Genomic DNA, 12,043 nt, shown 5'->3' on the forward strand with positions numbered 1-12,043 from the left:
ACATGAGAGTTTTAACAAAGTTTTAAGTATGCAACATATTATTATCGTACAAGGTTGTGCAGAAGACCTCTGGAGCTTGTTTGCTTAACTGAAACTTTATGCCATTGATCAGTGATTCCTCAGCCTCTGGCAACCACCATTCCACTCTTGGATTCTATGAACTTGACTATTTTAGATACTTCATATAAGTGAATCACGCAGTATTTGTCTATGACTTGCTTATTTCACTTAGCATAATGTCCTCCAGGTTCGTCCATGTTGTCACCAGTTGTAGGATTTCCTTCTTTTTAAAGGCTGAATAGTATTCAACCGTATGTATATATATCATTGTTTCTCCATTCACGTATCAATGGGCATTTGGGGTATTTCCACATCTTGGCTATTGTGACTAATACTGCAGTGAACATAGGAGCACTGACCTGTCGTCAAGACCCTGAGAACAAATAAGTGGGGACTGCATCAAACTATAAAGCTTCTTCATGGCGAAGGAAACAACAGAGTGAAAGAGCAACTTACAAAATAGGAGAAACTAGTGCACACCCTGCATCTGATAAGGGGTTAATCTCCAAAATATATAAGGATCTCCTACAACTTAGTCCTAAGGACAAAAACCACAAACACGCACAAGCCCGATTGGAAAATGGGCTGAAGACGTGAAGAGCTATTTCTCCAAAGACCTACAGGTGGCCCACACGCCTGAAAAGATGCTCAACGTCACCTGTCATCAGAGAAATGCAGGCCAGAACCACACTGTCACTGACACCTGTCCGGATGGCTGTCCGATGAGTCGAAAAGAAAGAGATAGCAAAGATAACAAGTGTGGGTGTGGGTGCGAGAAATCGGAGCCCCGGGTGCACTGATGGTGGGAATGCAACACGGGGCAGCGTCCGTGGAAAACCGTACAGGACGTTCCTCAAGAAATCCCAACTAGGGGTCCCCTCCAGCGACCCCCCTGCTGGATCGACGTCTGAGGAGCCCTTAGCACTGCTCTCCGAGCCTCTGCCTCTCAGCTCCCCGCAGCAGCGCCTGGCTCCCTGTTCAACCACGGCGGCGCCCACCCCAGGCCCCACCCTGGGCTCTGCGCCCTCCCCGCGCCACCGCCCCGCCCCCCGCGCGGACCTGCCCCCCACGGATAATGGAATCGGGCTCCCTGCGGGGGGACGGGGCGGGGGTGGCCGGGCCAGTACGAGCTGGGGGCCCGCGGGCCGTGGTCAGGCGGCCGCGCTAGCCGGAGCAGCGTGACGCGGCGACCGAGGGTGGCGACGCGGGGGCCCGGAGCGGGGCGTGGCGGGGGCGTGGCGGGGGCGTGGCCCGAGGCGGGGCGGGCGTGGCGAGGGCGGAGCGAGGGCGGGGCTTCGCGAGCGGGGCGTGGCGGGGGCGTGGCGGGGGCGTGGCGAGGTCCTTTAAGGCCGGAGGAGGGGCCGGGCCCGGGGGCCACCAGCCCGCTGCGCCCGCCGCCGCCACGCGCGCCCCGAGCCCCGGGTCGCCCCGTCCCCGCGCGCACCGCGGCGCACGGCGCACACTCGCGCTCCGGGACCGAGTCCCGGCCCGCCACCCCCCATGGGCCCCGAGGCCGCCGGCCCGGGGAGGGGCGCCGCGCCTCGCCTGCAGGTGAGGACCTGGATCGAGCCCGTGGTGGCCGCCACGCAGGTGGCCTCCTCCCTGTACGAGGCGGGGCTGCTCCTCGTGGTGAAGGCGTCCTTCGCGGCCGGCGCGGCCTCCAACCACAGCGCCGGCCCGCCGCGGGGCGCCCCGGAGGACCAGCAGCAGCGGGCCATCTCCAACTTCTACATCGTCTACAACCTGGTGGTGGGCCTGACGCCGCTGCTGTCGGCCTACGCGCTGGGCTGGCTCAGCGACCGGCGCCACCGCAAGGTCGCCATCTGCGTGGCCCTGCTGGGCTTCCTGCTGTCGCGCGTCGGGCTGCTGCTCAAGGTGCTGCTGGACTGGCCCGTGGAGGTGCTGTACGGGGCGGCGGCGCTGAACGGGCTGTGCGGCGGCTTCTCGGCCTTCTGGGCCGGCGTCATGGCCCTGGGCTCCCTGGGCTCGTCCGAGGGCCGCCGCTCCGTGCGCCTGGTCCTCATCGACCTGATCCTGGGCCTGGCGGGCTTCTGCGGGAGCATGGCCTCGGGGCACCTCTTCAAGCAGGTGGCTGGGCACTCGGGCCAGGGCCTGGTGCTCACGGCCTGCAGCGTCAGCTGTGCCACTTTCGCGCTCCTCTACAGCCTCTTGGTCCTGAAGGTCCCAGAGGCGGCGGCCGGCTCCGGCCAGGCGCTCTCTGCAGGCGACTCGGTGGCCGGCACGGTTGGCACCTATCGTACCCTGGATCCTGACCACTCAGACAAGCAGAGCGTGCAGGGGCTGCACCCCCCATCTCCCGGGAAAGCCAAGCCCCGGAGAACGATCATCGCCCTGCTCTTTCTGGGTGCCATCGTATATGACCTGGCAGTAGTGGGCACAGTGGACGTGATGCCCCTTTTCGTGCTAAGGGAGCCTCTCAGTTGGAACCAAGTGCAGGTGGGCTATGGCATGGCTGCAGGGTACACCATCTTCATCACCAGCTTCCTGGGCGTCCTGGTCTTCTCCCGCTGCTTCCAGGACACCACCATGATCATGATCGGTATGGTCTCTTTTGGGTCAGGAGCCCTCCTCTTGGCTTTTGTGAAAGAGACATACATGTTCTACATTGGTGAGTCTGGCATCCTTGGGGAGGCAGGACGAGGACACTGCTGGCCCCTAGAGTCATGGGGCTGACATCAGGCATGGTGTGCTCTAGGTGTCCCAGCTCAGCACCGGGGATTGTACCTACTGCCTAGGAAGTACAAGAGAGACAGGATTATGTGCGGCTGAGCTCACCTGGGTTGCACTGTCTATTGAACACAATATTGAACCTGTGTTCAACCTGTCTATTGAACCTGTGTTGCCCCTGAAATGTTCTCGGAGTGGTGCCCATGGCTCTAGGAGGTCAGGGGAGGGTTGGTCAGTGGTGCCTGCAGTCAGTAGGGAAGGTTTCAGGTTGGCCTTGGGAGAAGAGGTTGGATTTCTTCTCTCCGATTTTAAAGGGATAAAGCATTAAGGTAATCGAGCTGAAAAGGTCCCTTAATTAAAATCATTTCGGGCCAAGCATGCACTATCTAAAAATGCATACAAACCCTCCTTAAATGCCTTCCACAACCAATGTAATACATTCTCCCAAGGACATAGAATGGAGTTTCCATCTGAGGACACAGGCCGGACAACCACGAGCAGAGAGCTCTAGACCAAGGCTCCAACAGAACTCCTACAATGATAGAAAGGTTCTAAATCTGTGCGGTCCAACACAGTAGCCACTAGCCAGGTGTGGCTGTTGAGCACTTGAAAAGTGGCCAGTACACCCAAAGGACAGAATTTCTTTATTTGATTTGATTTTAATTAATTTAAATAGTCACATGTGGCTAATGGCTAACATATCATAAAATATATATATATATATATATCACTGGCCAGATGCCAGAGGCTGTCCCTTGGCTGAGGTCACACATCTCAGAAAACACCTGACAGAGTGGCAACTTAGGTTTGGCCAATTCCCAGTTAGGCCACGTGCAAAGGCCAAGGTACCCCCTCCCCATCCTACCACCTCTGTCGCTACTCTCTCTCTCTCTCTCTCTCTCCACACACACACACACACACACACACACACACACGCTTAAACACACCCCACATTGGGATTATGAATAAGGCTTGAGGGAAGGGAGGGTGTGTGTGGCACACATTCCTGGATGCAGTTTGCCAAGGCTCCTGGCACTGCCTCCCGGAGGGGTTCGTGGATGGTGACAGAAGACACCTCTGTCCCAGCAACAAGGAGAAGAGGCTTGAGTCACTTCAGTGACATCAGCTCCACTTCCCTAAATGCCACTTACCTCTGCCAGAGAAGACGCCCTTCAGTTTCCATCACCATGCCAGCTGTGCCCCGCCACCGTGCAGATGGCTCTGTGGCATCTGTGGCACCATCAGAGCTCAGGGACTCAGCCTGTCCCAGGGAGGGCGTTAGGCTGCCCACAGAGCAACCGCTTTCAGAGCAAGCCCATGAGGGTTGTGGGGAGAGGGAGGTTCCTGGCGAGGCTTTTGCTTTTTGTCTGCTTTCCTCCTTGGCCAGGGCTGGGCACACTGAGGGGTGTCCTTTTGTGATTTCCTTCCAGCTCGAGCCGTCATGCTGTTCGCTCTCATCCCTATCACAACCATCCGGTCAGCAATGTCCAAACTCATAAAGGGCTCCTCTTATGGTAAGTAAAAGAAATCTCTCTGAAGTTCTCTGCCGGGCCCGTTTTAGAGCTGCTTGGCTTGTGGCCTAGGGTTCGGACTTGCAGAAGGCACAGGAGAGAGTTCCAGAAGCAGCTTTGAATATACTGGGAATGCTCTGGTGTCCATCTAGGGCAGAGGGGGTGAAAAGAGGAAGGTGGGAAAGACTCAGAAAGTCAGTCCCTGAAAAGCCACAGTCAGGGGAGGATGGTATGATCCACAGGCCACAGGAAGACCCAGCTGGATAGAGGCAGGAGTCCCCAGTGGAGTGAGCCAAGACCGGGTGGCAGAGAGTGCTGGGAAGGACGCAGAGCCTCCTGAGAGCTCCCTGGAGACTCAACTAGTGGAAGGGACAGCAGCACATCTTGGTAACCCCTGTCCCTTCTACAGGAAAGGTGTTCGTCATCCTGCAGCTGTCCCTGACTCTGACGGGGGTGGTGACATCCACGGTGTACAACAAGATCTATCAGGTCACCATGGAAAAGTTCATTGGCACCTGTTTTGCTCTCTCCTCCTTCCTCTCCTTCCTGGCAATCATTCCGATTGGGTAAGACAGGAGCAGGGTCTGTGGTTGGGGCTGGGGCCCAGGCCATACGTCAGGGCCTGTTGGACCACCTCCAGCCTGTGAGCATAAAGAATTATTGACTTGCAGCATTTATGCAGAACCTTCTGAGCAGGCTCTCCCACAAAGAAAAAGTCCTCCTGTTCCCCCCCACCAAGCTAATAATCTAGCAATACCGGAAACCCCCAAAGTCATAAATAATGAACAGAGGGCCACCACCAGCTGGCATACTTCCTGGCAGTTTTGCAATACAATTTGTTTCTAAGAGCGTCATACACTTCCTTATAATTGGAGGCTGGGATGAGAAGCCCTCTGGAGCCACTTCCACCTCTTTTGTTTTGGTCCTTTTAGATGAGAACCATCCTGCCTCGCTTCTGAGTACTCTTGCCAGGGCCTCCAAGGCCTTGACACCTGGCAGCCTCTGCTTGGTGCCCCCCACTCTCACATGCCGTGTGGACCATGTGAGCACCCCGGAGGACTTGTTAAGAGGCTGTAGGGCACCCGAAGGAGGTGGGCCGCTCTGGACGTCTCACCCCAGTGCATGGTGTAACATGCGCTTGGATTTGGTCATACGTGCCATGCACAGAGTCTTACTTAGGTCCTTCCGGGTCTTGGTGATCTTCACAGATGCAGGGACAGAATCTTGAATCAATCAAGTAAGGACTTGAGTGCTTATGTGAATGAGGCCCTGCAGCAGTTGATAATGATTTCTGTCTTGTAGCCATTTAGTGGTAAAGAGACACATGTGCAAATAAAGCCTCGTTCACTGTATGCTGCAGTCACCTAGAAAGATTTAAGAATCACCAAGGTCTGGATCCCACCCCCAGAGAGTCTGGATCAGTTGACCTGGAGTGCAGCCTGGGCACAGGACTTTAAAGAGCGCTCCAGATGATTGGAATATACAACCAAGACTGAGAACTCTGGGATACCGGGAGTGTTTCCATTACCTTTCCCTTCCGGGAAATCACTACGTGAACAAGATCCAGAAAAATTCTTACAGCTAGAAGAGCCCAAAGCTGTACCGTCAATCAAGTGAGAGCAACAGGGAAAACTAGCAGAGCTTTCCAACCGCAGAAAGAAAAGCTACATTCCAACAGCATACTAGCTCAGGAAGGCACGTCAGGGCAGGGAATGGAAGGGGCAGTGGAGGGCAGGAGGCTGGGAGGAGAGGCCCCTGGGCCAGAGCTGCCAACAGCCTGTTGGCAAGAAGGGACTGTGCCCCCAGCCCTTCCTGGTGTGGAAGGGAGGCCAACTTCACGTTACTGTGAGGACCTGCCGTCTCCTGCTTACCCTTCTTACCTGCAACTGGGAGAAGCTGAAGGAATAACTGGCCCTGCCCATCCACAACCTACCTGCCACTCTATTCTCCTCCTCCCTCCCCACCTCTTTAAAAATAATAAGAACAAACATGTAAAAAGCCCTCATCACATGCCAGCTACTACTTAAAATATAGTATATATATATATATATATATATATATAAATGAATTTAATCTTTCCCAAAAGTCCTCTGACATAATTCCTATTATAATTTTGCAAATAAGGAAATGAAGACTCTACGGTATTATGTAACTTGCCAAAGTTTCCCCAGCCAGTAAGTGGCCGAGACAAGATGTGAATGCAGGCAGTGTCCGACCCACTCCCATGCTTCTTAGAAGGGCCACCAGGTGTCTGGGTGCCACCTGTCCCATCCCCAGAGAGCTCACTGCACAAGCTCCCAGCTCTCTCCTGAATGCTTACTGAGCTGACACGTGGCCTACCACCTTCTCTCCCCTCAACCTCACATCCCCTTCTACGAAGGCTGGTGTGCACCTGCTGCCTGCGTCCTCACCTTCCACTCACTCCCCTCCCCACCCCCGTCGGAAGTCCCCCCTCAACCTCAGAGCTCTTCTCACTGAGGCCACTAACCACTCTTCAGGGCTGAATCCAGTGGACTCCCTACAGTCCTCATTCCACAGGATTTCTTGTCCCCCACGCCAGTGGTCACTCTTCGCCGTCACTGTGCTTTCTCAGCACCTCATTGCTTCTTCTCTACAAACCTCCAAATGGAAGATTTGTCTGGGGCCCTGCTCGGGGTTCTCACTTCGCATTATCTAAGCAACCTAATATACTTTCAAAACTTCAAATTACCATCTAGGTCTCCAAAATTGGGTGCCCTCCTACGCCTTCCCCCTCTCCAGTCTGTGCCCACCTCACTAAATGGCACCACCAGTCACTTAGGAGAGAAATCTGAGTCACCAATGTTCTCCTTCTTCTCCATCTCCCCTTATCTCCAGTCCCTCAGGCCTCATTGTTCCTATCTGCTAAACCGCCCTTGATTTCATACTTTAAAAAAAAAATTTTTTTTTAAGATTTTTTTTATTCATGAGAGACACCGAGAGAGAGGCAGAGACACAGGCAGAAGGAGAAGCAGGCTCCCCCCAGGGGCAGCCTGATGCGGGACTCGATCCCAGGACCCCAAGATCATGACCTGAGCCAAAGGCAAATGCTCAACCACTGAGCCATCCAGGCGTCCCACATACCTTTCTTTTTATTGCTACTGCTACCAGCCCGAGGCCAGAGCACTTGACCGACTGGATTAGCCTCTGAACCATTCCCCTCCTGTCCACCCTTGCTCCCCTCCCATCCCCCTCCCTCCACAGGTGCCCAGAGCAATCTCCCTCAAGTGCTTAAACAGATCATGTCGTCTCCTGCTCAAAGCTCTGTACTGAGCTTTCATAGCTCTTAGGATACAACCCGAATGTCTTCCCTTGGACCACCCGGGCCTTGGTAGTCTGGGCTTCCCAACCTCCCTATTGCTCATCTCTGCTGTAACCACCCTCCCCGACTCTGTCAACCCCAGGAGTCGCCCTTGTGCTTTTCCCCTTTCCACACTCAGGCCTCCTTCTTAACCAACTAGTTATGGTCTTTTTTATTTTTTTTAAAGATTTTATTTATTCACGAGAGACACAGAGAGAGAGGCAGAGACACAGGCAGAGGGAGAAGCAGGCTCCCTGTAGGGGAGCCTGATGCAGGACCTGATGCCAGGACCCTGGGATCATGGCCTGAGCCAAAGGCAGATGCTTAACCACTGAGCCACCCTGGTGCCCCCTAGTTATGGTCTTAAACATGATTTTCTCGAAAAGGATTTTCCTTCTCTCATGTGCTCCCAGAGCTTCCTATACTCTCCTTCACAACACAACAGTTGATAGGGATTATTTTTCCATGTGCCTGCCCACCAGACTGTAGGCTCCCCGAGGGCAGGAACCATGGCTTCTTGGCTCAGCACGTATCCTCTGTGTCCAGCAGAGAGCCTGGCATGTAAGAAGTACTCAAAAAGTATTTAATGAACGACCTGTTAGAAAGGCGTGGCACCTACCGCCAGCACTGCTGGCCCTCCACAGCCCAGAGCTGCCTGTTGGCTCACCCTGAAGGCCGGGCTGCCCATCACCACCTCGCCTGGCTTTCCTGCCAGCTTTGTAATACAATGAGTTTTCTTTCAAGTACAGTAAGTGCTTCTCCCCGTAGAGCCCTGGGGCTAATGGGAGATGGGAAGTCAGGGTTTTTGTAAATTCTCACAAAGCTTTCCCTTAGGTCTGGATTTAAGCTTGGACCCCATCCACTAGCTCCAGAAATTGGCCATCAGCCAGGAAGAGCTGCACACGAGCTTAGAAACTGAGGTTCCCAGAGCTCAAGCATGAGAAAACCAAGGACCCTGGAGGTAGAAGCACATGACAGAGGGCACACAGATCCAAGACTTCAGCTCGGAGCTCCTAATTTCTATGCATCCCCTTATCTACAAATATTTGAAACCAATGTGAGGAGGATGTATGGAAGAGATAAAAGAGAAGATGAAGCAGCTAATTCTGCTTGGGATTAGCCAGTCTTGATCTTGAAATGCACGTGGGAGGTCATCATCAGGCCGAAGTGAGATGGAGAGCGATTCCGGGGAAAAGGAAAATGTAGACACAAAGGGCTTGAGATGTTATAGGACTGGCCTGGGCTGCAGTGGGAGAAGTTCCCTCGGGCCATCTCTCCACTCAGAACAGAGTTCTGGGCCTAACGGACAGAGCGTCTCAGTCTGCAGGTGGTCCAGAGGGGGCTGCTGGTGAGAAGGGAAAGGCACCCCCTTGCCCCATCCCAACTGCCGTCTCATAATCCTGTATTGTAAATTCTTACAGCATCGTGGCCTACAAACGAGCCTCGTGGTTGCAATACGGAGACATCAGGGAGACGTGAAGGTTCTGGCCTACAGGAGCTGCGAACACCAGCAACGGGGGAGCCCCTTTGAAGGCAAAGGAAGGGACTGGGTGCTGGCGACCGGAGCCACCCACGGCCCCCTGAAGCCCCAAGTTCCAGCCAGAGTTGGCCTCGGAATGACCTGCTCTGGCTCAGGGCTCCCTGGTGGGTGGGGAACAGCACTTTCTTGGTGATAGAAGAATTTTCTCAGCTTTTGGATGTCCCTGCTAGACAGAGGTTGGGTTCTGGGGACAGTAAAGTGTGGCCTTTCAGGGGTTATATGCCGGCTGCATGCACAGTCATGCCAGACACACAAAGGGCTTCAGACGGCAGCCCCCTTTCTTGCGGGAGTTGTCCCCAGGGCTCCAAGACACGACTAGTCAGCTGGGTGCTGCGCTGGGAGCCCCATAATGAAAACTCAAACCAAAGCACACATTTTCAACAGCCTAAGGGGAACCCAACGGGGTGTTTTATAAGAACTCCCAATGTTTTGGAAGATTTTGGGGCTCGGGCTCTTGGATTCAGGGTACTTTTATTGCTCTTGTTACTGTTGCTTATAAGAAGCAAATATCAAAAGACTTTCTTCAGTGGAATAGAATATTGAGTATTTTCAGCCAATGATACTTTCAAAGTGGGTGGTGTGAAAGGAGAGAGGAGATATGCCAAGAGCCATTTTATTTGGAGGTCCCTATTTTTATAGCCTATTTTACTTACATCTAGAAAAGCAGACTCACTTCCGAATAAAATCGACAGTTATCGTATGTGTGTGAATCATTCTTCACCTGTCAGACTCCCTCTGTCACTACGGGCAGGGCATGGCGTTCTTATGTTGGGGTAAAACTTAAAGCTACACATTTTTAAAAAAAAGATTTTATTCATTCATTCATGAGGGACAGAGAGAGAGAGAGAGAGAGAGGGAGAGGCAGAGACACAGGCAGAGGGAGAAGCAGGCTCCATGCAGGGAGCCCGACTTGGGACTCGATCCCGGGTCTCCAGGATCAGGCCAAGGGCTGAAGGCGGTGCTAAACCGCTGAGCCACCAGGCTGCCCTACAGAATGCATTTAGAGCTCCAAGGATTCAGGCTCAGAGAGTCTGCATCTCCCATCCCTTGATGAACAAAACTTCCTGGCCGGTCTCCCAAGGTCCCAGGTGCTGAGATACAGCAAGAATGTGACTGCTCCTGCCATGACAGGGTGCACTGTGTAGCAGGTGGAGCCGGCAACCATGTATCCTCTGATAAGGGACCATGCCATCCAGGCTTAGGGGAGAGGGAAGGCTTCTCAGAAGGAGTGGCACAGGGTAAGACTGGAAGGAGCGACGAAGGCCAGAAGTTAAGGGACAGTCCAGGCAGAAGGAATAACAAGCTGGAAGGCCCAAAAGTGAAAATATCTCAAGATAGAGGAATTTAACATAAGGGGAGGGGCAGGTATCAAAGGGACAGGATCAAGACACGAGACCGGAAAGGAGGAACGACATACAAATAGAGCCTTAAGAAAAGTTTTTCTCTAAAGTAATGGGGATAGCTGGTGGAAGATTTGGGGCAGGAGCACGGAATGCACTCGCATCCCTGAGAACCGACGGGGGGAGGAAGGCGCAGAGGGAGCAAGCGACACTTGCAGAAAGGAGACAAGAGCAGAGGCTCTTGCAGCAATCCAGGTGACAGATGACGGAGGACTGACGTTGGATAAGTAGCTACAAGGCCAGAGAAAAGCAGAGGGACCGACCTAGAGAAATCCTTGGCAGTTGGCGGTCAGTGGGAGTCGGGGACAAGTGAACGGCAGAGGGTGAGGCAGAGAGGGGCAAGAATGCTCAGATTTGGGGTGCAGGCAACTCGGAAGAAGGCACAGCCCCTCACAGAGACAGGCCACGTGGACGGAGGAGCGAGGATGGGAAGAGTTCAAGGCCATGCTCACCGCCCTAGACTCTCGGCAGGTACGCTCCTTCCTCCTGACTCCTTGCCTGCTGCCCCTGCCCCTGATGGGCTCCCCAACCTGCAGGAATCTTCTCCTTGGCTGCTCCATTCCTGCTCCTTGCAACGTCCAGGAACATTCCCTTCTTGCCCACACTCACCCTGCCATGAGCTCATGGGTTTTAACCTGAGCTGGGCTCTCAAAGGCCCAGCACTGGCTCCTTTCTGACCCCGTGCCTGTCACCAGGGCAGCAGTCGTGACACTGGCCTCAGCTCCCCAATGCTTCTAACCATGTTCTAACCCCTTTGATGCTCTCAAAGTGTGGTTTCTGGACCGGCAGCAACAGCATCCCCAAGGAACCTGTTAGAGATGCAAAAATCTTCGGGTCTACCCAAGTCAAACTCTAGAGGTGGGGCCGAACAACTGGTGTTTTCACAAGCCCTCAAGCTTAGGAACCCATGTTATCTCTGGGCCTCTTCCTCCTTAAGAGCTATCTCCCCCGTCCCCCTCCTCCTCTCCCCTCTCCTCTCCCTAATTCCTGAGGCCCAGAGAGCCCTGTCCTTGGTACTCTCCCCAAGTAAGCTATCTACCCCCAGGGATCCCAGGACGCTCTTGCCAACAATCTGACCAACACCTCCACCAATCGGATTTTCTCAAACAAAACTCCAAACCAAATTCTTCTCCTACTCCACCACCTAAGCCTACTCCAACCTTTATATTTTTCTCCTGATTGTTTTCACACGTCAGTGAATGGCATCACCTCCCAGCTCCCAGGCTGGAAGCTTCCATGTCATCTCTGACCCCCTTCCTCTCACCACAGAAATCCATTAAATCCACCTCCACTCCTATCACCTCTTGCCATGACTTTTATGACCTATCCCCATCTGTTCCTCAGGGCTTCAGTCGGACCACAGTCCTCCAGCATGCTATCTCTGTCACCTTCTTAAAGCAATTACAAGAAACATATCCCCCCTTCTAATCTCTGATTGACAAAGCGAATGGGAAGGATTGTTATGGGAGTACTTGATATTTCAGTTGGCTGTATTTACACAAGTAGCAGAAGGGTCTTCGTTAAG

At 53.7% G+C, this 12,043-nt stretch overlaps 1 protein-coding gene across 2 annotated transcripts; it reads left to right on the forward strand.

Annotated features, from left to right (window-relative positions):
* The first annotated feature begins 1,430 nt into the window (after positions 1-1,430).
* SLC46A2 (solute carrier family 46 member 2) lies at positions 1,431-9,818 on the forward strand. Of its 2 annotated transcripts, none has more exons than XM_041760358.1 (4): positions 1,431-2,689; positions 4,179-4,262; positions 4,669-4,825; positions 9,000-9,818. In XM_041760358.1, the coding sequence occupies exons 1-4, from the start codon at positions 1,561-1,563 to the stop codon at positions 9,055-9,057; spliced, it is 1,428 nt and encodes a 475-aa protein (XP_041616292.1). In that variant the 5' UTR covers positions 1,431-1,560; the 3' UTR covers positions 9,058-9,818. The 2 variants fall into 2 exon arrangements, with proteins under 2 accessions (XP_041616292.1, XP_041616291.1); XM_041760357.1 differs by lacking the exon at positions 9,000-9,818 and adding an exon at positions 8,413-8,991.
* Positions 9,819-12,043: the final 2,225 nt, after the last annotated feature.

Source organism: Vulpes lagopus, chromosome 7, assembly GCF_018345385.1.
Source record: "Vulpes lagopus strain Blue_001 chromosome 7, ASM1834538v1, whole genome shotgun sequence".
NCBI lineage: Eukaryota > Metazoa > Chordata > Mammalia > Carnivora > Canidae > Vulpes > Vulpes lagopus.